Genomic DNA, 27656 nt, shown 5'->3' with positions numbered 1-27656 from the left:
GCAGACATGTGAGCTGTGGAACTCATGTGGAGGTCAATGATAACTCGTGAGGTCAGTTCTCTCCACCCTGTAAGATTTGGGATCAAACTCAGTTGTCAGGTTTGCATACATGCCAAAATCTTTTCTCTTGCTGAACCACTCCGGTCCCCACTGCCATTCCTAAAGAAACTTTGTGTGTTTGCAGATCAGGGAGCAGAGAAACACGAAGGGGCAGGCCAGTCATCTGGGGTCACTGACCAGGAGAAGGAGCTGTCCACCAGTGCTTTCCAGGCCTTCACAGTAAGAAGCGGCTTCTCTCTCCACCTGCTCAAATCAGGACTGGCCAGTAGGACTCTCTTCAGAACAAATTTGAATTTTACAAATTTTATTCCATCATAACTCAGGAATTTTAAGGAGAATTAGGTTTAATTTGATGTAAATATGGTAAAAAGATTAAAAGTACTTTAGACAATCCCCAAATTTTTGTTTTCACAAACATGTTCTAACTCCAACATTGTTTGAGTCTTTTAAATTTAAATTTGTAAATGTGTGGGTCAGTCTTTCCATTTTCCTACTCTGTTCAGAGTTTGTCTTGACTGTACTTTAAAGTGAAACACCAAATATTTGTTGTCAGAATTACAACCTTTCTGACATTAAACAATATGAAAAGCCCTATGCTGTGCATGCACATACATTTGAAATATGCATTAGAAGCGTTTGACGTGCATTCAAAGTATATTTACTAGAGCTGGCCTTCGGAATAATTCTTTCCTGTTCTTGGCTAGCCTCTGCCCTCCATACCCTGCCAGCAGTGTGCACATTATCTCTCCTGTCCGGTGTGTGTGACGGCTCTTACCTGCAGATGCAGAAAGTAATGAAACCCGTTCACTGACACGCCGATTGCTCTACAGAGGGCTTTCACTTAGAATGCTAAGGGGACTCCTGCTTTAAAACAGGAGGAAAGATGAGGGAAAAGTATTTGGAAAAGCTGCATTGTTCTTAAAGCTGATATGGAATTTTGTGTATATATGTGTGGTTTTGTTTGTCTTTTGTTTCTTTTTAGTCTGGAAATTATGATGCCTGTCTGCAACACCTTGCCTGTCTGCAAGATATAAACAAAGATGATTACAAAATTATTCTGAATACAGCAGTAGCTGAATTTTTTAAAAATAATCAAACAACAACAGATAATTTGAGACAAACACTTAACCAGCTGAAGAATCAGGTGACAAATGAATTTAACTGTAAAGTTTGTTGTGTTAACTTGTGAAATACAAATAGTTAAGGAAATAAGTGTGACTTCTTGCCTGATACTGATGACGGAATTTCTACTTCTCTGAACCCTTAGTTGCTGTTATTTTTACATAGGTTTAATTGTTATTTTAATCCCAACGCTAGAGGCATTGACCAGCCAGCCCATTTAGCAAGCCCAAGGCCAGTGAGAAACCCTGTCTCCAGGAAGAGCTGGAAGGCAACGGAGAAGGGGGCTGGTGCTGCTCTAGCCACACAGGGGCTTCACACACAGGAACACACAGCAAGAATTTTAGATAAACTAAGTAATACTACAGAAAGAGTTGCCTTTCTTTAGAAATGGAATTTCTCTTTATCTTAAGACACTCCTTAATATAAAGATAGTGGCTGAATAATTAATGAAGAGTTATCTTGATCAGGTCAGCCAGGGTCTTGTCTTCCCTGTGAATTCGCCTGCTAGTCAGGCTCACCATATGGATGATTGGGATCTGATTCCTGCTATGTCAGGCTCACCATATGGGTGATTGGGATCTGATTCCTGCTATGTCAGACTCACTATATGGGTGATTGGGATCTGATTATGAACCACTGTGTTCTGTGAAGCTTTTGGATTCCCTGCCATCCAACACTAAGGTGGTTAAATCCATGTGTACTAAATCACTGCATGATTTGGGGAAATGCCAGTCCTAGAATTAATCTAATAACATCATTAGACAACTTTGTTTTAATTTTTCTTCTGCTTTTTTTTTTAATTTTTATTTTTTTAATTTTAATTTTTTATTTTTTTAAGATTTTGCCTGCAGGCCAGAAGAGGGCACCGAATCTCATTACAGATGGCTGTGAGCCACTACGTGGTTGCTGGGGATTAAACTCAGGACCTCTGAAAGAGCAGCCAACGCTCTTAACCTCTGAGCCATCTCCCCAGCCTGTGTTTTAATTTTTATGATGGCAAAGAAATGCTGGTATTAAAAGGCTAGAATTTTAGGTACATGTGTTGTACACAATTAGAGACACGCTGTGAAATGTAAAGAGGTTCTAGGCCAGCCTGGTTTACAAAGCAAGTTATAGACCAAGCCAGAGCTACATAATGAGACCCTGTCTCAAAAACACAAACAGTAATCCAGGCCGGGGCATTCTTTACTCTGGCACCCAGGAGGTAGAGCTCTGTTAATCTCAGGACAGCCAGAGCTTTATAGTGAGACCCTGTTTTCAAACAAACATAATAAAATACATACAAACCTGGCTGTAATCCCAACACTGGATAAGCTAAGGCAGGAGGATTGCTGTGTTTTTTTGGAGGTTACCCTGGGCTATATACAATGAGACCCGTCTCAGAAATTTTGTTTAAAAAAATTGGGAAGATGGGCTGGAGAGGGCTTAGCATTTAAAGTTAGAACACTTACTGCTCTTGCAGAAAGAAGAGCCATCTGACACGCATACTTACCATACACACATGCATCCAGGCAAAACAGTACACAAAAGTAAAGTAATTAGACCTAAAGGTCGGCGGGGGAAGAAAATAAACATGTTGGGCCAGTGAGATTGCTCAGAGGGTAGACACACTTGCAACACAAGCCTGTCCTCGGGGCTCCATACATGACTGACACCCATCCTCCTCTTCATTGTGTACACACAGGAATAGTGTAGTCATCTTAATAAAATGTCATTGTCTTGTGTCTGGAGAGATGGGTCAGTGGTTAAGAGCGCTGGCTGCTTTTTTTTTTAAATAGAGGACCCAGGTTTGATTCCCGGCACCCACATGGCAACTCAACAACTATCTGCAAGTCCAGTTCTAGGAGATCCATTGCCCTCCTCTTCCCACTGTGGGTACCAGGCACGTGTGCACAGACATCTATATGCATTATACATTAAAGGTAGATAGATAGATAGATAGATAGATAGATAGATAGATTTTTTTTTTTTTACTCTGATGATTGGAGGAGACTATCAGTTGTAGATTCTCATAAACTCTAACAAAGCCCATAAAAGTTTATTGTAGAGGCTGATGAGATGCCTAGTGGTTAAAAGCACTGGATGCTGCTGTCCCAGAGGACCTGGGTCTGGTTCCCAGCACCCAGGTGACAGCTTACAGCCATCTATAACTCTAGTTCCCGGGGACCCCATGCCCTTTCCTTGCCTTTGAGGTGCACATGCATACATGCAAACACTCCGCATACACTGAAATAAAAACAAACTCTGTTAAAGGCTTCTAACCGCCAGCTGCAATGCAGCTGCTTGGGATTTTATTAAAACATACTATTTTCTCTAAGGGACTAGACCCTTAAATATACCCTTGTCTTAGACAACATAGTTAAGAATGATCTCTCTCACCTATTAGATAAATATCGGTATTCTTACTGTGTAGCTTTGACAGGCCTGGAACTTGCTATGTAAGCCAAACTTATATAAAAATGTTAAAATGTTTAACATAATTTTAATGTATATGAAACAGATGGAATGATTTGTAGTATTGAGGACTAAATAAAACCTGAAGGTATATTTTGTCATTGTTTTGTATTTTTTTTTTTGTTTTGTTTTGGTTTTTTTTTGTTTTTCAGACAGGGTTTCTCTGTTGCTCTTGCTGTCCTTGAACTCACTCTGTAGAGCAGGCTGGCCTGGGACTCAAGGATACAGCCGCCTCTGCCTCCTAGTGGTGGGAGATTAGGGCATATACCACCAGCCTGACAAAGGCACTATTGCAGTGCAGGAAAATCAAAATAAGATGTGTTGGAGCTGGGCATGGGGGCATACATCTGCACTCACAGCTGTTCAGAAGACTGGCCTGGAACTCGCTGTGTAGCCTCTGCTGACCTTGACCTATGTCAGTTCTGCTTCATCTGTAGGTCCTGAGACTACAGGGCGGGTCACACACCCAGCTGAACTCTGACTTCTGCTGTTTGTTTCCTTGCTGCTGTTAGAGCACCTTCTGCCTGAACTGTTTTGCAGGTCCACTCAGCTGTGGAAGAGATGGATGGGTTAGACGACGTTGAGAACAGCATGCTGTATTATAACCAAGCAGTCATTCTCTATCATCTGCGGCAGCACACGGAGGCCATAGCTGTTGGTGAAAAACTTTATCAGTTCATAGAACCTTTCGGTATGTTATCTCAAGCCAGAAATCTCTTCATCCCCTTTCTTGCAGATTTGTCTATTGCTTCTACCTAGATGACCTAAATCAGAGATATATGTCTGCATGGAAAGGGAAAAAAGAATGGGAGAAATATGTAGAGTGCTTTCCCTGTAAATGTGAGGGCCTGAGTTCAGTGCCTAGGACCCACATGAAGGGCTGGAGAGATGGTTTAGTGGCTAAAGAGCACTGCTGAGTTCAATTCCCAGCAACCACATGGTGGCTCACAACCATCTGTAATGGGATCCGATGTCCTTTTCTGGTGTATCTGAAATCGCTTCTCGGCCTTTTGGCTAAGATCAAGTGTAGTATCTGGTGTATCTGAAGACAGGTACAGTGTACTTATATAAATAAATCTTATTTTAAAACAAAATAAAAAAAAAAAAACAAAAAAAGAAGTAGCTGGGCTTGCTGCTGGCACATGGTTGTAACCCACTGCTGGGGAGGTGGACACAGGTGGCTGCTGAGATTGCTGGCCAGATGCTCTGCCTTTCCTAATGAGCGCTAGGCTAGTGTGATGCCTGCCTCAGAAAACTAGAGTTAGGGCCTGGAGAGGTGGCTCAACGGGTAAGAGCATCGACTGCTCTAACACATGGGTTCAATTCCCAGCAGCCACACAGCTGCTCACAGTCATCTGTCACTCTGAGAAGATCTGATGCCTTCTGGCCACTTCAGGCATCTGGCATGCATGAAGTACACAGACATACATGTAGGCAGAACAGCTAAAGGGAGGAGTCACTAAGGAACAACAGCAGAGATTCCTGTCTTCCACACACATGTACACACGTACTCAGCTGCACATCTGTGTCCACATTTTATATAGAAAATAACCAAAATCAACAAAACTCTTGGAACGTTTCTAAATTTGATTTCAGGCTAGAGAAGGCCAGTTTCTTTTAGCACTCCTTCCCACCTGAGTTATAAAGGTGCCTCACATGCTGTCACATCTCACATGCTGTCATATGCCTGTAATCCTAGCTTCCTGGACTCAGGCAGGACAACCAGATGTTCAGGGTCATCCTCGAATACATGCTAGGTTCGAGGCCAGCCTGGACTTGAGACCCTATCAAAAAGGAAGGAAGGGACAAAGAGAGAAGGGCTAAAGTGAACTGTTGGTAGTAGAAAGAATTCTTGTCTCTTCTTTGCTGTTGAATACTCCCTTAGGGTCCTGGAGCCTTTCTTACCTTAGTTTCCATGAAAGAAGATTAGGAGGGCTGGACACATGGCTCAGTGGGTTGGAGTTCTTGCTCCTGTAGACGATTGGGTTGGCTTCCTAGCCCTACACAGCAGCCAACAGCTGTCTATAACTTCAGTTTCAAGGGATCCAATGGCCTGTTCTGGTCTCAGCATGCACCAGAAATACACATATATACACACAGGATTTTTCATCATTTTACATGTGTGTCCATGTGTATGGAAGACCGGAATTTCTGCACCAGGAATACACATCTAACATCCATGTACATAAAATAAACATTTTAAAAAGAGCAGTTTGGAATGGTAGAGGACAGTGTAGTGTTTCCTTTCTCTGTTTGTGTCTGCATCCTGACGCTAGGCGAGGCCTGAGGATTGGGAAGGAGTTCTCAGGTCAGCAGCAGGCTGGCGCGAGGTTAGAGAGTGGCATTGCTCTCCAGCCCTCATGCAGCCTGCTCTTTCTAGTACATCAGACGTCAGTGAGACATCCTGACTTAGGAGCACCTGTCTGTGATGGTCACTGGACTGCAGGTGGTGCAGTGTGCTGATGCCTCTGGGGCACCTGGGAAGAGCCTTTGACAGCTGGATGAGCAGTCGATAACTGACTCTCGGGAACCGTTGAGCGGCTGCCTGTTTCTTCAGGCCTGACGGCTTGGTGACTGGTAGGCTGGCCAGGAGAGAGGCACTGGTAGGGACTGTGTGACGGGACTGGGTCCCTCCATGAAGCTACAGGTTGAATGGGACCCCTCTGTGTGCTTGAGAGCATTGGCAGTGTTTTTCTGAATTTCCCATCAGTTCACAGCATGCCGTTTGTTAACCTATACTACAGCTAAGAGAATATAAAACTTTGTACTAGTCATTTAGACAAATTTGTTTTTGTGAAAATTATGGTTTTAGTTTTTCTATTTAAAAGTTTTTGTTTATTTATATTTTTACTTATGTGCGTTGGGGGTATGTCTCTTTGTGGGTGTTTGCACATGCGTACAGATGCCTGGAAAGCAAAGGCATCCAGTACCCTAGAACTAGAGTTACAGCGATTGCAAGCTGCCTGATATGGGTGTTGGGGACCGAATTTGGGTCCTCAGGAGAGCAGCAGGCTTCCTTACCCATTGAGCCACTTCCCATCTAGCCTCTTCTTTTATTTCTGAGGCAGGATCTCACTATGTAGTCTGGTTATGTGGACCAGCCTGGCCTAGAACTCTCAGAGATCTTCCTGCCTCTCCTCAGTGCTGGGATGAAAGGCACCAATCATGTGCAGCTAGTTTTTTACTTTTTACTACTTGGGTTTTGTTTGGTTTTTGTCTTCTTTTGAGCAGTTTTGGGTTCATTGCAAAATTGAGAGGAAAGGGCAGTTGTCTCCTGTTGCCTCCCGTCAGCATGTGTAACTCCTCCAACAGCTGTCCTTCATGGTTAGTGTCAGTGTGCACGTTACAGCAGGAGCCACAGGGACACAGTGCAGTCCCCCAGACCGGAGCTTACATTAGGATTTTCTCCTGATGTACATTTTGTGCTGAACTAAGTACCTACTGACTGGGTAGGACAGCGACCGCCCTAAAATGCTGTTTTCTAGCTGTCTTCTCTCCTCTCCACAGACACTGAGCTTTCTGCTGTCTTTATAGTTGGATTTCTTCCAGAGTATTCGAATTGTAACCCTGATTTATTGAGGGCACAGACCAATGCTGTGAGCCAGGCATGGCTCTGGAGTGTGAGGGTGTAACAGTGAGCTAAAAGGGAAATTGTGACCCTCGTCACTCTTACTGAAGAAAGAGCAGCACAGACATGATGAGGTAGCTGCATGCTGTGAAGCACTGCTAAGAGCATAGAGAGTAACCAGGGACTTTCAGTAATCAGAGCCTCTGACCCGCCATGCCTACTGATACATATATGCACCCACACACATACATGTAGTATCACACTAGAATAAATGAAGACTGGGAGTTAAATGGTATGCACAAGTACTGGAAGTGAGGCTTCTTCCCACGTAGTGGGAACTTTATAAAGACGTGCAGAGAACACTCCCGTGAAAGAGGCCCGGAGACCCAGTGAACAATGGCGGTGCTGGGATAGCGGCTGTTTGCAGTCATGGCTTTAGTGGCATCTTTTGCTTGAGGGAGATGTGCTTCATTTTGCAGAGCTGTGTCCTGTTTGAGGGTAAGCAGAGATGTATGCTCACCTTGGATTGTAATTTTTCTATTTGTGTGTTTGTTTTGCCAGAAGAAAAATTTGCCCAAGCAGTGTGCTTTCTGCTCGTAGACTTGTATATATTAACCCACCAAGCTGAGAAAGCGCTGCATCTTCTTGCCGTCCTAGAAAAGATGATTTCACAGGGTAGCGGGAACAAAAACGGGAAGAGCGAGGTGAGTGCCGGGCATTGGGTTGGAAGTGGGACCAGTGTCTGTTGTGTGACGTATCCTGCAGCTCATGGGGACAGCATTCACAGAGACGCAGTGATTGTCTGCCTGCCCTGAACACTGCCTTATAAAAATGTCCCATTTATCAAGGTTTGCATGTTTGCCATTTTCCAACCCAACAGGTGTGTGTTAGAGATTCCAGTTGAGTGCCCTCAGCATTATTCCTAAACTCAGTGTTGTAAAATATTTCATTTTGTATTTGGTACTTGTAATATTTGGTGAAATAGGCCTTAGTTCAGTAGATGCGTGTGGTAGGTTCTGATCTGACGGTGTAGGAACACTGCATGCAGTCCTCGTCCTCCAGACCCTCTGCTGGGAAGGGGTACGTGGAATACAAGGAATCCCTGGGTAGAAAGGAAGAAAATTAGGGACATCTCCAGTGATTGAGTATTTGATTTGAACATTCAAGCAGTCTGACATACCAGAAACAACAGCACAACAGGGTGAATGGCTTGGCGGAGAGCCAGGGAAGGAGCAGTGTCTGGAAGTGTGGGGAGTGGCTGGGTGACATTTTCCCACTGCAGGGAAAGTGGGTCTGAGTGTCAGGACCGTGGGGGAAGGAAGCTGGGCTTCAGCGGTATTGGTAGTGTTTATAGTGGAAAAGGCATAAAGAGACAGGGTCTGTCTTGGGTTTTAGAGGGCTAGTCTGAATGGCACCTATGACTTGTAAATGGGTCCATGGTTGCGCTCATCCATGAGTTTCCTGTTAGGCATACCACATGACTCTCAGTCCCTAGGAGTAGGCTCTGCAGTGGGCTCTGCAGAGGTTTCGGTTTGGGAATGGCCTCTGGGCACTTGACTTGGGCACTTGTGCTAGCTCACCCGGAAATCAGTACATCAGAGCTGTGCGATTGACTATGTTTCCCTATTTCATAGACTGGCAATAACAGCAGCAAAGACGGATCCAATCCTAAGGCTGAGAGTGCAGCGCTGATAGAGGCTGCCAAGTCCAAGATACACCAGGTATGCACACTCAGGGTGGGTGTGCGAGAGGCCCGGGAGCACTGACTGGAGTGCTTACCCACTTGAAAGACTTGGAGTTGAGAGCGCAGTTATCCCTCTGAATATATTTTGCTTGAGATATATACATTGTGACTTCTATAAATTACTGTATATAAGTCTGAAGTAGCCTACAGTGTATGATAAAGTAATATATGAAATTTTAAAATTATCTTATGCAGATGCGAATTTGTAGGTTTTGCTTGGGAGTAGAGTGATGGACTGCCATGCGGGCAACCTTAGTTTCTATCCCCAACACCACAGAAAAGAAAAAGGAAACAGATATTTAAGATAATTTTGAAGTTGCATTTGCATGTGACTGTCTTTGACCTGTTGTATGCAAATGAGATTTACTGTCGTGGACTGTCGAGCCAAGCTGGAGCCGAGCACATATAAGTGACCCACCCGCCCTCTTGTGTGTCTCTGTTCTCACCTGCAGTACAAAGTCAGAGGGTACATCCAGATGAAGTCGCTGAAGGCATGCAAAAGGGAGATCAAGTCTGTCATGAACACAGCTGGAAATGTAAGTTCCTCCTGGCTCTCCTCCCGTTATCAGTTTCTGGCTTTCTTAGTTAGACTGCGAGGATTTGTCAGTTTGCAAAGATAAAACACCAGTCTGTAACCCCAGCTCTGAGAGGAACAGGAAGATTTTGGGCTTGCTGGTTTCCAGCCTACCATTGGAAATATGCTCCAAGTTCAGGGGGAGACCCAGCCTCAAAACTCAGCAGAATGGGGAGAAAGAGAGTAGGACACCTGCTGCTTTCTTGTGGCCTCTACACACAGGTACATATACGTACACACATACACTCGAGTAAAGAAATCTTGGGGTTTCTTTGTGGAGGGTGGGGTTGTTGCTTGATTTTGTTTTCTGCTTTTTGTTTTGTTTTGGTGGTTTTTTTTTTTTTTTTTTTTTTTTTTTTTTTTTTTTTGGTCTGGTTTTGGTTTTAGTTTCGGTTTGGTTTTTCAAGATGGGGTTACTCTGTATATCCCTTACTGTCCTGGAACTCACTCTGTAGATCAGGAGTGAGTCCCAAGCACTGGGATTAAAGGTGTGCATTACCACCACCCAATTAATAAATCTTGTTTTTGTTGTTGTTTTAAAAAAATATTTACTTCATGTTTGTGAGTACACTGTTACTGTCTTCAGACACACCAAAAGAGAGTGTTAGGTCCCATTACAGATGGTTGTGAGCCACTCTGGTTGCTGGGAATTGAACTCAGGACCTCTGGAAGAGCAGTCAGTGCTCCTAACCACTGAACCATCTCTCTAGCCTGTAAATCTTGTTTTTAAAAACTGATCATTGGGGGCTGGGGATTTAGCTCAGTGGTAGAGCGCTTACCTAGGAAGCGCAAGGTCCTGGGTTCGGTCCCCAGCTCCGAAAAAAAGAACCAAAAAAAAAACTGATCATTGTTGTGCAGTTTACTGTTTGTACCTGAGGCCATGAACATCTGAAGTACCTCTACCTAGAATAACCCTGAGACTACAGTTATTTAGTGACCAGCAGATCTCTGGGCCAACAGAAGGCCAGACAGAGAAAAAGGACTAGACCATAGATGGAGAGCATGTTTCTGAGTGAGTAAATAACTCCTGGGATGGTGCTTCACAAAGTACAGTGTCCAGACCTTTGTGGCATTTGCATTCTAAATCAGTTCTCTCTGGAGGCCCCTCTAGTATGAAGATTTAATGAGAGTGATACAAAATCCTTGCCAAGAATAGAAAGATTGGTAACTGCAAACAAAACTTTGTTTGGAATTTCTTCTGTTCATATAGTAACATAGTTTCTTTTTATACTTGTAAGAATAACTGGATATTCTGAATTAATGAAAGTTGAATCCTAAGAAAGGAGAAAGATTGGGGACAGCTCAGTAATACAACACTGGCCTAGCACCACTCAGACTCAGACACACACACACCACACACACGGGGAATACAGTTCTATCACTTGAGAGGTGGAGGCAGGAGGATTAGGAATTCAAGGCTAGCCTGGGCTGAAGTGTGCCCATGTTAAAAGCAAGGGCTGTAGAGATGGCTTGGCAGTTAAGAGCACTCACTGCTCTTGCAATGTGAGCACCCACATCAGGCAGCTCCCAGTTGCCTGTTACTCCAGCTCCAGGGGATCTAAACCCTCCTCTACCTTCAATTGTGCTGGACTCTAGTATACAGACTACCACTCTCATCATATAGTAATTGAAAGTGAAAATAAAATCTTAAAAATGAAAAGGACGTCCCTCCATAGTGTGCACATAAATAAAATGCTTGGGTGTGGCGTCCCTGACCTACAGTATCAGCATTTGGGTGGTAGACTTGGTCAGATCAGAAGTTCAAAGTCTTCCTTGGTTAGACAGCAAGTTCAAGACCAGCTTGGGTTCCTATGTGAGACCATGTGTTTTGTTTTTGTTTTTTTTTTAAAGGGGGAGGGGGTTGGGGATTTAGCTCAGTGGTAGAGCGCTTGCCTAGCAAGTGCAAGGCCCTAGGTTTGGTCCCCAGCTCCGAAAAAAAAGAAAAGGGGGAAAAAAAAAAAGGAAGGGGTGGGGGGAGGCTGGAGGGATTGGAGGGATTGCTCAGTAATTGGGAATTTATAATACTATTACAGGGATACCTGAGTTTGGTTCCCATCAACCATGTTGTGTGGCTCACAACCTGCTATAAACCCCAGATCCAGGAGATCTGGCCTCCTGTTCTGGTCTCCATAAACACCCATACACGATGTGTCCACTCCCTTGCACATTTACACATAAGGTAAAAAAGAACTTAGCTTTGTCTTAGTGCCTTATTGCTGTAAAGAGACTCCATGACCAAGGCGACTTGTAAAAGGAAACCATTTAACTGGGACTTGCTTACCATTTTAAGGTTTAGTTCATAATCAACATGGTGGGGAGACCGGAGAATGGTGGCATGAAGGCAGACATGGCACTGAGGAAGTAGCTGCAAGTTCTATAGCAGGATCCCCAGACAGCAGGAAGAGAGACTGATCCTGGCTTGAGCTTGTGAAACCTCAACCCATCCCCCAGTGACACTTCCTTAACAAGGCCACACCTGCTAATTCGAGCCTGAGGGGTCATTCTTATTCACTCCACACAGTGTTTTTTAAAATCAAAAAGAAGCAGGGAAGACCATTCTCTTAGTTACTGTTCTGCTCTGAGAAGACGCCATAACCAAGACAACTTCCAAGATGAGTTGTCCAGTCTGGGGCTCACAGTTCTGAGGAAGAGAGTCCTTGTGGCAGGGAGGTTGGCACTTAGGCAGGCGTGGGGAGTCGTAGTTGAGAGCTTACATTTGATCCGGGAGCACAAGGAATAGAGAGATGTCTGGGAATGATACAGGCCTTTTAAACCCCAAAGCCTGACCCCGGTAACACATCCTCTGACGGGGGGTGAGTTTATGGGGCGTTTTCATTCAGACTACCATGGCCATCAATTTTGCAATAACCATTAAAACAAAAGTCCTAGTTTGTGCTGTAAAACTGACTTTCAGTTAGGCCAGGCCCAAGGTTCTGTGCTTGTATTCCCAACGACTTAAGAGGCTTAGGCAGAAGATCACTTGAACATATTGAACATGGAGCAGGCTGGGCGCAGGAGGATGCAGAGAATGAAGACAGTTTGTTGATACTCTGTGTATGCGTGTTAGTGATTTTTTTTTTAGGTGGCCACTCAACTCTTTGAGATGTTGGTATTTTAGAAAGACAGCAGGTCAGTGAGCGTTTAGGAATTGTTTTCTGTGGCTGACTCAGCTTAGTGATTTGTGTCGTAAACGCTTCCGGACAGCAGTGTGAGGGTAGTGCAGAAGACAGCGAAAACAAACTCTAAATCACTTTCGTATTCCTTTTCAGTCCGCACCTTCCCTGTTTCTTAAAAGCAACTTTGAGTACTTAAGGGGCAATTATCGAAAAGCAGTGAAGCTGTTAAATAGTTCAAACATTGCCGAGCATCCAGGCTTCATGAAAACAGGTAAAAGAAAACTGTCCCCTTCTCTTCTTAATAGTACTGCCTCATTTAAAGCTCAGCGCCTACAGCCTTGGTAATTCGGCAGTGAGTATCCTGTTAACAACTCATCTTAATCTGGTGTTTTGTGTCATGAGGATAAAGTAGTCATGCTAGTTATTACATTTATTAACTAGTAATTTTCTTTTGTTTTGAGACAGAGTTTCACTGTACAGCTCTGGCCAGCCTCAAACTCAGAGATCTGACTCATTCTACCTCCCTACTACTGGGATTAAAGTGTGAAACATCAGGCCCAGATTCACATACAGCAGGCTACCTTTGACTTGCTGTGTAACCAAGGATAGCCTTGAACTTCACTGCTGCTGCCCTCACCTTGCAAGTGCAAAGATTATAGGCATGCATGTGCTGTCACTCTGCCACCACACAGGCTCAGGAAATGGTTTTGGAATGCTCATTTAGAAAGTGAAGGCTAAGTTAGGTTATTTTCATCAAAAGAAAAAAAATCTACCAAGGTAAAGCATTGGAATGTAAAAATAAAAGCACAGATGGCCCCGTGATTAAGAGTGCTGACTGCTCTTCCACAGGACCTGGGTTCAGTTCCCAGCAACCAACATGGCAGCTCACAATTGTCTGTAACTCCAAGATCTGACACCCTCACATACACATACATGCAGGCAAAACACCAATGCAGACTAAAAATAAAAGTGCAGAAGAAAACTGGGGTGAATACCCTACTTTGTGGTGAAGGCTTGCTCAAACATTACCCACAATCTTGGAGAGATAGCTAAAGATTCAACCACAAAAGAGTGTTCAGTTTTTGTGATTAAAACCACAAACATGTGATAGCACACACCTTTAGTTCCAGCACTTGAGAGGAAGAGATCCATGTGAGTTGGAGGCCAGCCTGGTCTGCAGAGCAAGTTCCAGGACAGCCAGGGCCACACAGAGAAACCCTGTCTTGAAACAAACAAACCATATATGTATGTATGTATGTATGTATGTATGTATGTATGTATGTGTATGTGTATGTGTATGTATATGTATATGTATATGTATATGTATATGTATATATATATGAATGATTAAGTCACAGAACAAGTGACAACTGTTAGTAGACATTAGTATTTAAAGCATGTGACAAAGGCTTCTGTGACAGTCTCTGACTTCCTAGATAGGGGCAACTGATAGACCAGATGAGATAATGCATAAGCTAAGAATAATGCCAGCTGGGCACGGCAGATGGCTCCTGTGATCCCTGCACTCCAGAGGCTGAGGCAGAGACATTGCCAGAAGCCCAAGCCAGCCTCAGTTGCATAGTGAGTTGTAAGCCACCAGGACCGGTGCAAGACCCTCTTAGTATAAGGAGAACAGTACTAGGGTCCTACCAGTCGATAGAGTTCTCTGTCATACACAAAGCCCTGGCTTTCATCTCCAGCACCACACAAACCAGGTATTTGTCTGTGATCCCTACCCTCTGGGTAGTAGAGGCAAGAGAATTAGAAGGTCATGCTCAACTAGAGAGAGCTGAGATGAGGCCAGCCTTTTCTGCACAGTCCTGTCTGAGGTGGTTGGTGATATGATGGATGGTAGGTGGACAGATGGCGTAAATAGAGGGGACACTTACTTAGGCTTAAGATGAAGCAGGGTTTGTAGACTGTTTTACTGCATACATTCTCCCTGCTATTCTCCATTTAATGTATCCTAGCTGTTTCCATGTGTGTGCATGTTCAACTTGGGACCTTATGCATGCTAAGCCAGCTCTACCATTGAGCTAAACTCCAGCTTCCCATTTCTAGGTGCTTTACAGATTGCGTTTGTCAGGGTTTCAGGGTTTCAGTGGGATGTATGGCATGTATAATAAGTTGTTTTTGTCACTTGCTAAAAAAAATAGGATGAATAAAAAAGTATTCAGGGTTGTTTTAGAAATCCAGCAAGACAGGGTGTCACCCTGTCCAGCCCTTAGGTTTTCACTGTGCCTCATGAACTGTCCTGTAGGGACTAAGTGACTTTCCAAATAGGTTAGCTAACTGACAGCACCTAGGTCTGCTGTTTGCATGGGGGACTGCAAAGACACATTCTCTGGGTAAAGTCGTCTGTGTTGTTTTCAGGTGAGTGCTTGAGATGCATGTTCTGGAATAATCTTGGTTGTATCCATTTTGCCATGAGCAAGCACAATTTGGGGATTTTCTACTTCAAGAAGGCTCTGCAGGAAAATGACAATGTCTGCGCCCAGCTCAGTGCGGGTAACACCGATCCAGGTAAACTGGCACTGGGGACCGGCAGTGTCCTGCTGGATACACATGGTGAAAGAACAAGCATTGGGGAAGGGATCTGGGGCTGGGGGAGACATTCAGGGCTTGGAGGATGAGACAAGTTTTGCTTTAAGATGTCATAATCAAAGAAGTAGCAATCATCCAGTCAAAGATGTAAGTCCCTGGAGCAAGCTGGCGAGCTCTGTCAGGGCGCTTCAGTCTAATTAAAAGACCCCACCTCAAGAATAAGACAAAAGGATGATTGAGGGAGATTCGTGACCTCAAGCTTGGGCTTCACATGTACACACACGTACACATGTGAAAGCACGTAGACATGGGGGTTAGGGGTAGAAAAGACCAAAAAATCCCATTACTTCAGTTTGTTATGATGTGGATCAGTAATCCTGCATCCTCATGGTGTGTCATCCAGCTCTGATTGGTCGCTAGGCTTTCTTGACTGTGGGCTAGCAGTATTATAAATTGTTGGCAGAACTTCACAAGTCCGACAGCCTTAAAGCAACTTGCTGAACTTTGTAATTTACATTCAGATTATATGGATCTTTGATCAGAAATGATTAAAATCAAGCAACTTTCTAATTTTTAAAATCTTAAACACTTATTCAGTTGCTGAAGAATATATTTTGAGGGGTTGGGGATTTAGCTCAGTGGTAGAGCGCTTGCCTAGCAAGCACAAGGCCCTGGGTTTGGTCCTCAGCTCCGGGAAAAGAAAAAAAAAAAAAAAAGAATATATTTTGAGTGGCAAGTGATTGTATTGTAGACTCGGTCACTGAAAAAGTGTAGCAAGTGGAAACAAAATGGCCAAGCAGTCTGAAGTAGGGCAAGGTGCTGTAAGGTTCAGACAGCCAGTGGCACACCTCAGCTCTTCGGCTCCCTGAAGCAACACTGGCAGAAGAGCTGACAGACGCAAGGACATCTCTGTCCTTCCTAGCACAGACATCTGAAGTGACTGGCAGGAACTTGTGGAGTTAGGGATTGGGAGACCCCCTTGGAAAGAGCTGTTAGAGTTTCACATTGGAGTTACTAGTACTAAACAGGGGCGTGTTTGCTCGGGAGAACAAAGGCCTGCAGTACAACAGAACCTTAATATGATCTATTCTCCAAATTCTATCACCAGGCAAAAAGTTTTCTGGAAGACCCATGTGTACATTGCTGGCCAACAAAAGGTACGAGCTGCTGTACAACTGTGGGATCCAGCTGCTGCACGTCGGGAGGCCTCTTGCTGCCTTTGAGTGTCTGGTTGAAGCTGTTCAGGTGTACCACGCGAATCCTCGTCTTTGGCTCCGGCTGGCTGAGTGCTGCATTGCTGCCAATAAAGGGGTGAGCACTGATGCGTAGCTCTTTGAACCTCTATTTCTTCTCTTCTACACTTGTTACAGGGAAAGCAAAAGATACTTGGGAATCTAAGATCTCATTTCCTTTTTCACCACCACTGAATGTAAGTCTTCTGCTCACAGTTGCTTAGCTCTAAATCTTGGCAAAGGGTTGATGCCAGTGAGGCGTCTGTGTCAGAACAGTGGTGGCTCCTGCTGGGCTTAGGCTGTGCCATCTGAGAGCATGAGGATGGCCTGTGTCCGGGTGGTCAGAGAACACCTGGTTCTGACAGGTGAGAATGGACAGGAGTAGAGCACTCCCTCCAGTGACTCACATGACAGTCTCGTGTCCTCTCTGACACACTGGTCCTCAGTGTCTAAAGATGGACTGCCCCGAGTTGTTATCTCTAGGTTGGTAGCAGCCTCTGAGTCTCTGGTTGAGCGGGGTCAGTGTGAAGCAGGTGAAATAAAAACCACCAGGGGTGTGGGTTCCCCTCCCCTCTCTCCCCACGTTCCCTTGGGATGTGAAGCCGTTGGCTCCCTAAGGCTCTCCTGGCACCCCTGCCCGCCATAGGTTCCGTAGGACGTTGAGGTTCTTCCCTGAGCAGGATTTTCTGACGAGCAGGGGAAAGTGGCAGGGTTTAAAGGAAGCCTTTGTGCAGCTTCGCACCCAGTGTTTGAGTAGTTGGCCTGAGAGCAGCAGAGAGGGGGCTAAGACTCAGACGTTATTGAGAGAGGGGTGGGGCGGGAGGGTAGGCCTGTGAGCAAGCGTGATGGATGTTCGCGTTCTGGTTCCACCTCAGAGCCTTGTGCGTAACAGGGAGTACTCAACCACTGAGCTACTTCTTTAGCCCTGTACTTTGGGGTTTTCATTGGTAAGGTTTATTTTTATGTATGTAAGTGTTTTCCCTGCTTATATATGTACGCACCATATTCGTGTGCAGCCCACAGAGGTCAGAAAAGGTCATCAAAGCCTCTGAAATTTGAGTTACCCTGTGGGTGCTGGAAATAACCGGGATCCTCTGCAAGAGCAGCAAGTGCTCTAAACTACTGAGTCATCTCTCCTGTACCTTAGTTTTTAAAAAAGTTTTTACAAAAGCCTTTCGGCAGTTCTGTACTGCACTGGGCATAGCTTGAGCATCTATTACCTCAAAGCCAGCCTCCACAAAAGCCACACCCACTCCAGGAAGGCTACACCTCCTAATGGTGTCATACCCTATGACCAAGCACTCATAGACATGAGTCTATGGAGGCCATACCTATTCAAACCACCACAGTTCTGCCGAGAAACTCTGCCTCAAAAAATAGGAGAAAAACCTAGCACATCTCCATGTGTTACCTGCAGGCCTCCAGGCTCACAAATAGGCACATGTGCATACATGTGCATCACACATACAAATACAGTGGGGGACATGTAGTTTCACAACGTGGCTATGACAGTAATCCTAACACACGGGAGTTTGAAGCAGGAGGATTGCAAGTTTGGGACCAGCTTGTGCTACAGAACAAAACCCTGTCTCACACACACAAAACACACACTTTTAATAATTCTAAAATTTGGGCTGGAGAAATGGCTCAGCAGTTAAGAGCACTGACTGCTCTTCCAGAGGTCCTGAGTTCAAATCCCAGCAACCTCATGGTGCCTCACAACCATCTGTAATGAGATCTGATGCCCTCTTCTGATGTGTCTGAAAGCAGCTACAGTGTACTCATATATAAAATAAATAAATCTTTTTAAAAAAACATAATTATAAATTAATTGATCATATTTTATGCTATTTCTTTACATTTTATCTTAAATATTTTTCGTTTTTTAGACTTCTGAGCAAGAAACCAAAGGTCTTCCCACAAAAAAGGGAATTGTACAGTCTATTGTTGGTCAAGGGTATCACCGTAAAATAGTTCTGGCGTCACAGTCTATTCAGAACACTGTCTACAAGTAAGTATTTTACCATGAGCCAGTGTGCCTCCGTAATAGTACTGTTAGTGCTGTGGTTTTAGTGGGAAGTAGCTTGGCCTTGGTCATTTCATGGGAGGAATTGCTCTGTGGTGACATTTTATTGCTGCATCAGTAGACAGGCCCACACTGTCTGTCAACTGTAATCATGATCTAGTGTACTTGTGGGCGCTGAAACTGTCCACCAGATCCTAAGGAAGCAGACTAGTCACTGCCATGAATCAGGATGTCCAGAAGAGGGCATTTTTGTGTCTCCTTTGTCTTCCTAGAGAGTTGCTGCTCCTTTACCCTTGTCTGTGAGTTCCCATTCCAAGGATTCATCCAACCTCTGATTAAAAATATTTACAAACAAAAACATTAAAACAATGTTGACCCATGTGCTGACTTAGTTTTTAAGGTTTTTGGGGGGAGAGGGGTTATTTTGTGGGCATTTATGTGTACCATATGCATGCCTGGTCCCCATGGAGTTCAGAAGAGGGCATGTGTCTCTTGGAACAGAGTTACACAGAGTTCTGAGCCACCATGTGGGTGCTGGAAGTCACTCTGAAAGAACAGCTGGTGCTCCTAACCTCTAAGCTCTCTCTGCCCACCCCACAGCCTTCACATTCATAACGGGCCTTTTTTTTTTTTTTTTTTTTTTTTGGTTCTTTTTTTCGGAGCTGGGGACCGAACCCAGGGCCTTGCGCTTCCTAGGTAAGCGCTCTACCACTGAGCTAAATCCCCAGCCCCCCATAACGGGTCTTTTCTACCCTCTGTTCTCAGGGCGTTGTCTACAGTTAGTTCTCTTGCATTGGTATTGACAGTGCGGAGTATTGATCCCACCCTCCTCTTATGAATGTTTACAGTCCTTTGTACTCCATGTCTTGAGGGAGACTCGGTGGTTCTTTACCGTTTGCTTATAACAGCTTCTGTTAATTTTTTGTCCATTAGAGAAAGTGTTCAGTAACAGTTAATGATTCCATCTCGTTTTATTTTGTTGAGATAGGATTTCTCTGTCTTAGTCAACAGGGAGTGGTACTATTTAAAAAGATTAGGAGGTGTAGACCAGACTGACTTTGAACTCACAGAGGTCAGCCTGCCTCTCCCTCCGAGTGCTGAGATTAAAGGCTTGCACCTTAACAGTTAATGATTCCTTATAGCAGGAAAGTCGGGTTTATTTTTCTACAGTCCGTTCAGCTTATTTCTCTTGTTCTTTGAAGCGATGGGCAGTCTTCAGCCATTCCTGTAGCCAGTGTGGAGTTTGCAGCCATCTGTCTCAGAAATGCCTTGTTGCTGTTACCTGAAGAGCAGCAAGATCCAAAGCAGGAAAACGGCTCCAAGAGCAGCAGCCAACTTGGAGGAAATGCGGAAAGCAGCGAGAGCAGTGAGACGTGCAGGTACCCATCCTTCTCACCTCTGTCCTGTCGCTCTTCACTGCTGTGGTGAACACTGTGGCCAAAAGCAACTTGGGAAGTATCTTAAGACACCATGGCAACTTACAGTTCCGAGGCTTAGTTCATTCTGGTCATGGTAGGGAGTGCGGCGGCGCCCAGACAGACAGACGTGGCGCTGGAGAAAGTATCTCAGTTCTACATCTGCATCCACCGCAGCAGAAGAGCGAGATGCTGGGACCTGACTTGAGCTTTTGAACTCAAAGCGTACCCTAGTGACACACTTCCCCCAACCCAGCCACATCTCCTAATCCCTTTAAATACTACTGCGCCCTTACACTGAGCGTTCAGATAAATGCGTCTAAAAGTGCAGTCTTATTCAACCCATCAGAGGAAGGGAAGGGTTTGGTCTTGATCGCATACTGTTGTTGAGGGAAATTAGAACAGGAACTGAAGCAGAGGCTGAGAAAGAACAGACTTATTCTACATGGCTTGCTTCCCAGAGCTCACTGCTTTTTTACACAACCCTGAAACATCTGTCCAGGGTGGCACCACCCAAGTGGGCTGAGTCCTTCTGTATCAGAAAGCAGTCAAGAACGTGCCCCACAGACTTGCCTCCAGGCCTTGTCTCAATTGAGGTTCCCTCTTCTCAAGTTACTCTACAAAAATCTAGACAATGCACCCCCACCTCCCCTTGGCAAAAGTCCTTCAGGACTTCTTCAGCAAGCTTGTTGTCTGTCTGTCCTTTAGATAGCTTCCCAAGCTTTATCCAGCAGTTCCAAAATTTACTCATACCAAAGAAGATGGTTTCTGAAGAGAAATAGAAGCTAAGAGAGCAGAGTGCTTTAAGACAAAATAGGCTCTTATTTCTTAAAGGAGCAACTTTAAGGCCAGAGCCAGGTGTGGTGGTGCACACCTGTAGCCCAGTTCTGAGAGGCAGAAGGACACTTGTATACTACCTAGGATATGTAACAAAACCCTGACTAAAGAAATAGGAAGGAAGAGAAATACCATTAGGTTAACAGTGGGAATATTTGAAAATCTTGTTGGTGTCAGAGACAGCAATTTTTTTAGTATTTATTGAATATTAGAAGCCAACCTGGGGTGAGGTGGAATCTGCCTTTAACCCAAGCACTTGGGAGGCAGAGGTAGGCGGGCAGCCATTTGTGCACCATAGCACATGTACAGCCACAAATACTCACATACACACATTTTTAAAATGTATTTTTTTTTTTAAAGTGCCAGCCAGGGCTGGAGAGATGGCTTAGTGGTTAAGAGTACCCGACTACTCTTCCAGAGGTCCTGAGTTCAATTCCCAGCAACCACATGGTGGCTCACAGCCATCTGTAAAGAGATCTGATGCCCTCTCCTGGTGTGTCTGAAGATAGCTACAGTGTACTTACATATAATAAATGAATAAATCTTTAAAAAAAAAAAAAGTGCCAGCCAGACATGGTGGCACATACCTTTTGTCCCAGCAGTTAGGAGATAGAGGCAGACAGGTCAGCCTGGTCTACAACTTGAGTTCCAGGATAGCCAGGGCTGTTAAAGACCCCGTCCCCCCCCCCCCAAAAAAAAAAAACAAAACAGACAAACAAAAAATAAGAAAAAAAAAGAAAAGCTTTTTCTTTTTTTTTCCTATTTGCAAGTCAGCTTCAGAATTGTAATGAGCCTTCTGCCTTGGCCTCCCTGGTGCTGCTGGATCAGAGGTGTGAGCCACCATGCCCAGCTAGAAGGTCTGCTCTCTACATATCACCCTTAAACTGTTTCTCTATTACAACACCTCTTTTCTTGATTATTACAAATTTATAAGTATTCATTATAGAAAATTTAAGACAAGATCTCACACAGACCAGTTACACTAGGTAACTGAGGGTGGCCTTGAGCTTCTAGCCCTGTGACCACTACTTCCTATATCTTTGTATTAAAGGCACACACCATCATGCCTGGCTTATGCAGTGCCGGGAATAGATCCTAGGGGTTCATGCATGTTAGACATACACTCTATCAACTGAACCACAACCCCAGCTTATTTACTAAAGAAATTTTGAGCTGGGCAGTGGTGGTGCACACCTTTAATCATAGCACTTGGGAGGGAGAAGCAGCTGGATCTCTTCTTGAGTTTGAGGCCATAACCTAGTCGATAGAGTGAGCGCCAGGACAGCCAGGGATACACAGAGAAACCCTGTCTGGAAAAAACAACACAAGACGGAAGGAAGGAAGGGGAAAGGAAAGGAAAAAGGAAAAACCTTTTGAAGCCGAGTGATTGTGCGGAGGTACTTAAGTGAGGTGTTTGCAGCTAGAGACTGGGTAAAGTACTGTTGAGGACTAGGGACGATGTGGTAGGACAGAGTTGGTAGTAGAGTAGGGTTGTATGAAGTTAGCATGTCTGTTGTCAGAACTGGGTTGGCGTGGTGGAGTGGGAACGGGAAAGCAAACTGTACACTCGTTTGTTTCTTGTCAGCCCTGAGAGTCTTTCTCTATTCAGCAGTAAAAGCCATGATGGAGATAAGCTCATTCCTGCTCCACCGTCTTCTCCCCTGAGGAAACAGGAGTTAGAAAACCTCAAGTGAGTACCTGCGGCGGTGAGCATCCACTGCATATGTGCTGTAGACATGTACACAGTGGGCCGGGACCTCTGCACAGTACTGTCTTTCTTTCTGCCTGTGAGCATCCTACATGACCTGACAATCCAGTGACCTCCCCCACCTCATTGCTGACGCTCCAGGGTGTGCAGCCGCACCTGCTTTTTCCATGGGTGCTGGGAAGCAAAGTCAGGTCCCCACACTCAAACAGCACCTGCTCTTGCCACTCTGTCAGCTGCAAGCCCTGTAAGCTTACCTGGACGGTTTGGGATGGGGAAGCTGTGGTAGCCAAGGACTTGTGCATGATGGGCAGGTGCTTCATCACTACCATTGGGCTAAGCCCCGCCCCAAGTTACAAGATCCTGGTTGGCTCTTATTGGACAACACTTTCTTCTCTGAAACATAAGTTTTTTTTTAAAGATGTATTTAAATTAGTATACATAAGTACACTGTAGCTGTCCTCAGACACACCAGAGGAGGGCATCACATCTCATTACAGATGGTTGTGACCCACCATGTGGGTGCTGGGATTTGAACTCAGGACCTCTGGAACAACAGTCAGTGCTCCTAACCACTGAGCCATCTCTGCAGCCCAAAAGTAAGTTTTCTAATGAGCTGAACAAAGGTGTTGGCTCATAAACAAAGGACTGAAGAAAACAAAGATAAAGGTCTCAAGAAAGGAGCTGAAGAGTTGGCTCGGGGTTAGGAGCTCTAATGTACCAAATGCGCTGGTCCAGTCTTGGGGGCGGGCGTCCGGCAGTCTGTCTGTCTCTGCCCCCCCTCCCAAGTGCTTTTGCCTTTGGAGTTTTGTCAATGGTGATGTTTTTTGTTTTAATTTTTTAATATCATTGGGCCAGCAAGATGGTTTAGCCAGTGAAGACTTTTCCTCACCAAGTCATCTCCTTGTGCTCTGTAACACTGAAGGCCCCTTTATTTATTATATATACAGTATTGTGCCTGTATTTATGCGCATGTGCCAGAAGATCACAGTATAGAAGGTTATGAACCAACATTTAACTTTTTATTATATATACAGTATTGTGCCTGTATTTATGCGCATGTGCCAGAAGATCACAGTATAGAAGGTTATGAACCAACATTTAACTTAGGACCTCTGGAAGAACAGCAAGTGCTCTTAACCACTACCATCTTGACAGCCCTAGTTTCAATTTTTCATTTACACATAAAAAAAGACAAGTCTTAAAAAAATTCTATTCTAGACAGGCTGAAGATGAGATTCTGTGTTAAATCAGAGTCTGTTTCAAAACCATCCTGGAGGCTGGTTCAATTGGTAGAATGCTTTCTTGGCATCCATAAAGTCCTGGGTTTTTAATCCCCGAAGCCAGCCCTGGTCACACAGACCTGTAACCACAGCATGGTGAAGGTGGAGACCAGGGCCATCTTTGGATATAAAGCCATCCTAAGAGAGATAACGCCTTGTCTCAAAAAATGGAAGTTGGGCATGGTGGTTCCCACCTCTGACCCCACCAGTTCAAAAGCAGAGAAGTACCTTGTTTACACATAGTAAATACCAGGGCACAAAGGAATATAAAATAGAGAAAACACTATCTCAAAAAAAAAACAGAAATGGGGTTGGGGATTTAGCTCAGTGGTAGAGCGCTTGCCTAGCAAGCTCAAGGCCCTGGGTTCGGTCCCCAGCTCCGGAAAAAAAAAAAAAACAGAAACAGGACTGGAGATGTGCTCCTTGTTGCTCCTTGTTGAGGGGCACTGCTGTTCTTCCAGAGGAGACCCAGGTTCAGTTGGCTCACAGCATTGTTAGCTCTAGTTCCAGGAGTTGATGGAAGGCCATCTTCTGGCTTCTGTGGACACCAGCACACAAATGGGGCACATTTATGCACACAAACCATTCATACACATAAAGTCAAAATACATCTTTTTAAAATACTGATTTCCCCTAGTTAGGAAGTGTTTTAAGAATTAACTGATGGGGGGGTTGGGGATTTAGCTCAGCGGTAGAGCGCTTGCCTAGCAAGTGCAAGGCCCTGGGTTCAGTCCCCGGCTCCGGGGGAAAAAAAAAAAAAAAGATTTAAAAAAAAAAAAGAATTAACTGATGGGGCTGGAGAAGTGGTTTTAGTGGTTCAGAGCAAATGCTGAGGAGAGCAGATTTGGGGCACTTGCTATTCTTACAGAGCACCCAGGTTCAGTTCCCAACACCTACTGGGAGGTTCACAGTCCTCTGTAATTGCAGTTCCAAGGGAGCTGATACCTTCCTGCCTCCAGGGGCACTAGATATGCTTGTGGTGCACGCATATTCATACACATAAGCACAATGCTCATACACATCAAAGATGACTTGTTTAAAAAGCAGGGGAGATGCTAAAGAGATGGCTTGGTGGTTAAACCACTTGTGTTTGTAGAGGACCTGGGTTTGATTCCCAGCACTCATATGGTTACTCACAAACACCTATGACTCCATTTCCAAAGGATGTGATGCCCCTTTCTGACCTCCATGGATACCAGGCATGTACCTGGTGCGTATACATACACATAGACAAAACATTCATACACATGAGATATAATACAAACAAATCTTTAAAAATCACATGTTGTGGGCTGGAGAGATGACTCAGAAGTTAAGAGTTCTGGCTACTCTTTCAGAGACCCTGAGTTCAATTACCAGGCAACTACATGGTGACTTACAACAATCTATAATGAGATCTGGTTCCCCCCTCTAGCATGTAGTAATACATGCAGACTGAACGAATACTGTGCACATAATAAATCTTAGAAAAAAATAAGATTTAAAAAAACAAAACAAACAAACAAAAAAAAACCATGTAGCTCTTTTCCTGAAAATTGGTGTTCCCTTCCCAGCACCCAGGTCAGGTAGCTCACCACACATTATAATTCCAGCTCAGAGTATCTGGTGCCGATCTCTGGTCTCCAAGACATCCTACTTATATGTACATGACCACACACACAGTTAAAAATAAAACTTAAAAAAGGGAAAAAGGATGTGCGCTCAGGACGGCTCTCGCCTTATATCCTAGGACTCAATAGAGAGAGGTAGACAGCTCTGAGTTTGAGGCCAGCATATTGTGGATAGCAAGTTCCAGACCAGCCCAGGATGGTATGTATGATGATGACACCGAGTCTCAAGAAACTGGAGAGATGACTGGGAGGTTAAGAGCACTGGCTGCCCTTCTAGAGGACCTGGATTCGACTCCCAGCACCCATGTGATAGCTCACAACTGTGTCTGGTTTTTTTGTTTGTTTGTTTGTTTTTTGTTTTGTTTTTTTTTTTTTTTGGTTCTTTTTTTCGGAGCTGGGGACCGAACCCAGGGCCTTGCGCTTCCTAGGTAAGCACTCTACCACTGAGCTAAATCCCCAGCCCCTGTTTTTTTTTTTTTTTTTTAATGGATATTTTATGCATTTACATTTCAAATGTTATCCCCTTTCCCCCCCTCCCACCTCCTCTCCCCCTTCTTCCATGAAGATGCTCCTACTCCCACCCACCCCTCTCACAACAGTTTATCCAAAGATGTGAGAAAGACCACAGACCCAAATCATTGTGGCCAAATTAATTTAGGCAAGCTTTTTTATTTGTGTACATGGGCTGCCACTCCCCTGAAGACTGGATGCAAGAGGTCGACACTGGACGTGGGGAAAACAAGGTTTTTATAGCTAGGGGTAGGGAATTTCCAAATGGAGGATTTGGCTGGCAAATAAGTTGGTCCTAACCTTCTGGAACAAAGATATGGTTGTAAGGCAGTCATAACAACAGGTGGCTATAACCTTCTGACACAAAAGTTGGATTGCAAGACAGTTTTAACAACCTCCTGAAGCAAAAGAACTATAGCAGGCAGTCATAACACCTTCAGAAACAGATGCAAATTCTGCTTTCTTTAAAGACTCATTTGTGTCGTTTGATGTTTTTCTGAAAACTCTTATGAGTGGATGTTTTTGCTAAAACAGACATGTGAGAAGATGTTTTGCTAAGAACAGACACATGGTGTTTTTCTGGAGGCAGCCTAGAAAAAAAGACATGTGCTGTTTGACTAGAGCGGATACTGGAGAGAACACATGTTTAGGGAGAGTATAAATGTAGCCCAGCGAACATGGCTGATGCTGGACGGCATTGGTGCGCCTTGCCATTCTTTGCTGGTATTCGTTTGTCTGACTTCGCAAAGACCAGAAACCCTCTGGTGGTCTGGCAGCTCCTGCCACTGCTGCCGATTCGGACCTATTAGGCCTTAGGATTTCTTCTAGATCAAACCGCCATTACTAATTCGTAAATTGTATTGTCAAGTCCTGCCACTACTTATTGGTGTAAACTACACTGCTGGTGTCCTGACAACACGGACTAGGTTTGCTCCAACATCTATTCCTAAACAGGTCTGTATCCTTCTTTGCTCTATTAACCTCGCCTTTCTACTACCTTTGTGGGTAATGGACTAGAAGAGAAATTAAAACATTTAAAATAGGTTTTAAAGAACCTAAGCCTACAGAGATGGTTTCTGTTTGTCCTTACTATAAAATGGCTGTTGAGCTGGTTTATCAACCAACTTTCTGTTATTCCACTTTCAGGTTATTCCTATGCACTCATGGACTCCATAGGCTCACTCCTGCATGCACATGGTACACACACAATAAAGTCAGTAAAACAACAAAGGATACTATTGTCATAGATAATGGAACAAGGCTGGTTGAAACTCGGTGGCCTTTATGTCCTAGACCTTGTGTTCTATGTCTAACACCTCCAAAAATGTATTTGCTGTTAAAAATAGGGAGCTGGAGAGGTGGCTCAAAGCACTGGCTGCTTTTCTAGAGGACCTGGATCAATTCCCAGCACCCACACAGCAGCTCGCAACTATTAACTCCTATTTCAGGGGTCTGATACCCTCACATAGACATACATGCAGGCTAAACACCAATGTACATAAAATAAAAATAAATCATTTTAAAAATAAAAATAAATTAGAGAGCTAAGCAATGGTGGCCCACACCTTTAATCTCAGTACTCAGAAGCAGACGGATCTCTTTCTGAGTTCAAGACCATCCTGGTCTAAACAGTTGAGTTCCACGACAGCAGGAGCTACTCAGAGAAGGGGAAGGAGGGGTTGGGGATTTAGCTCAGTGGTAGAGTGCTTGAAGGCCCTGGGTTCGGTCCCCAGCTCCGGAAAAAAAAAAAAAAAAAAGGGAACGGGGTGTGAGGTGTAGTGATGTTTTCATGTAGATGTGTTCAGATAATCTCAGCCCTGTGGAGTTAGAGACTGGGAGATGAAAAGTTGAAGCTC

General features: G+C 44.4%; 1 protein-coding gene and 1 pseudogene across 17 annotated transcripts in view; both read left to right on the top strand.

The window, feature by feature from the left end:
* Positions 1-27656, top strand: part of Cnot10 (CCR4-NOT transcription complex, subunit 10) — a 49715-nt gene that overhangs the window by 6712 nt on the left and 15347 nt on the right. For 4 of the 17 annotated variants that reach the window (XM_063265636.1, NM_001007003.1, XM_063265635.1 and 1 more), the window contains exons 2-13: positions 185-279; positions 1043-1204; positions 4177-4327; positions 7766-7908; positions 8839-8925; positions 9401-9484; positions 12792-12909; positions 15012-15161; positions 16291-16493; positions 18304-18425; positions 19643-19819; positions 22302-22382. In XM_063265636.1, the coding sequence (XP_063121706.1) occupies positions 185-279; positions 1043-1204; positions 4177-4327; positions 7766-7908; positions 8839-8925; positions 9401-9484; positions 12792-12909; positions 15012-15161; positions 16291-16493; positions 18304-18425; positions 19643-19819; positions 22302-22382 (1573 nt within the window). Of the gene's footprint in view, positions 1-184; positions 280-1042; positions 1205-4176; positions 4328-7765; positions 7909-8838; positions 8926-9400; positions 9485-12791; positions 12910-15011; positions 15162-16290; positions 16494-18303; positions 18426-19642; positions 19820-22277; positions 22383-25409; positions 25480-27656 lie in introns of those variants that run through there. The other 13 variants (XM_039081626.2, XM_063265637.1, XM_039081622.2 and 10 more) reach the window with 8 other exon arrangements.
* On the top strand, positions 4631-4735 carry LOC120094531 (U2 spliceosomal RNA; annotated as a pseudogene).

Source organism: Rattus norvegicus, chromosome 8, assembly GCF_036323735.1.
Source record: "Rattus norvegicus strain BN/NHsdMcwi chromosome 8, GRCr8, whole genome shotgun sequence".
NCBI classification, from domain to species: Eukaryota; Metazoa; Chordata; class Mammalia; order Rodentia; family Muridae; genus Rattus; species Rattus norvegicus.
Note: the sequence above shows the minus strand (reverse complement) of the source record. Positions and strands in the feature narration are given on the sequence as shown.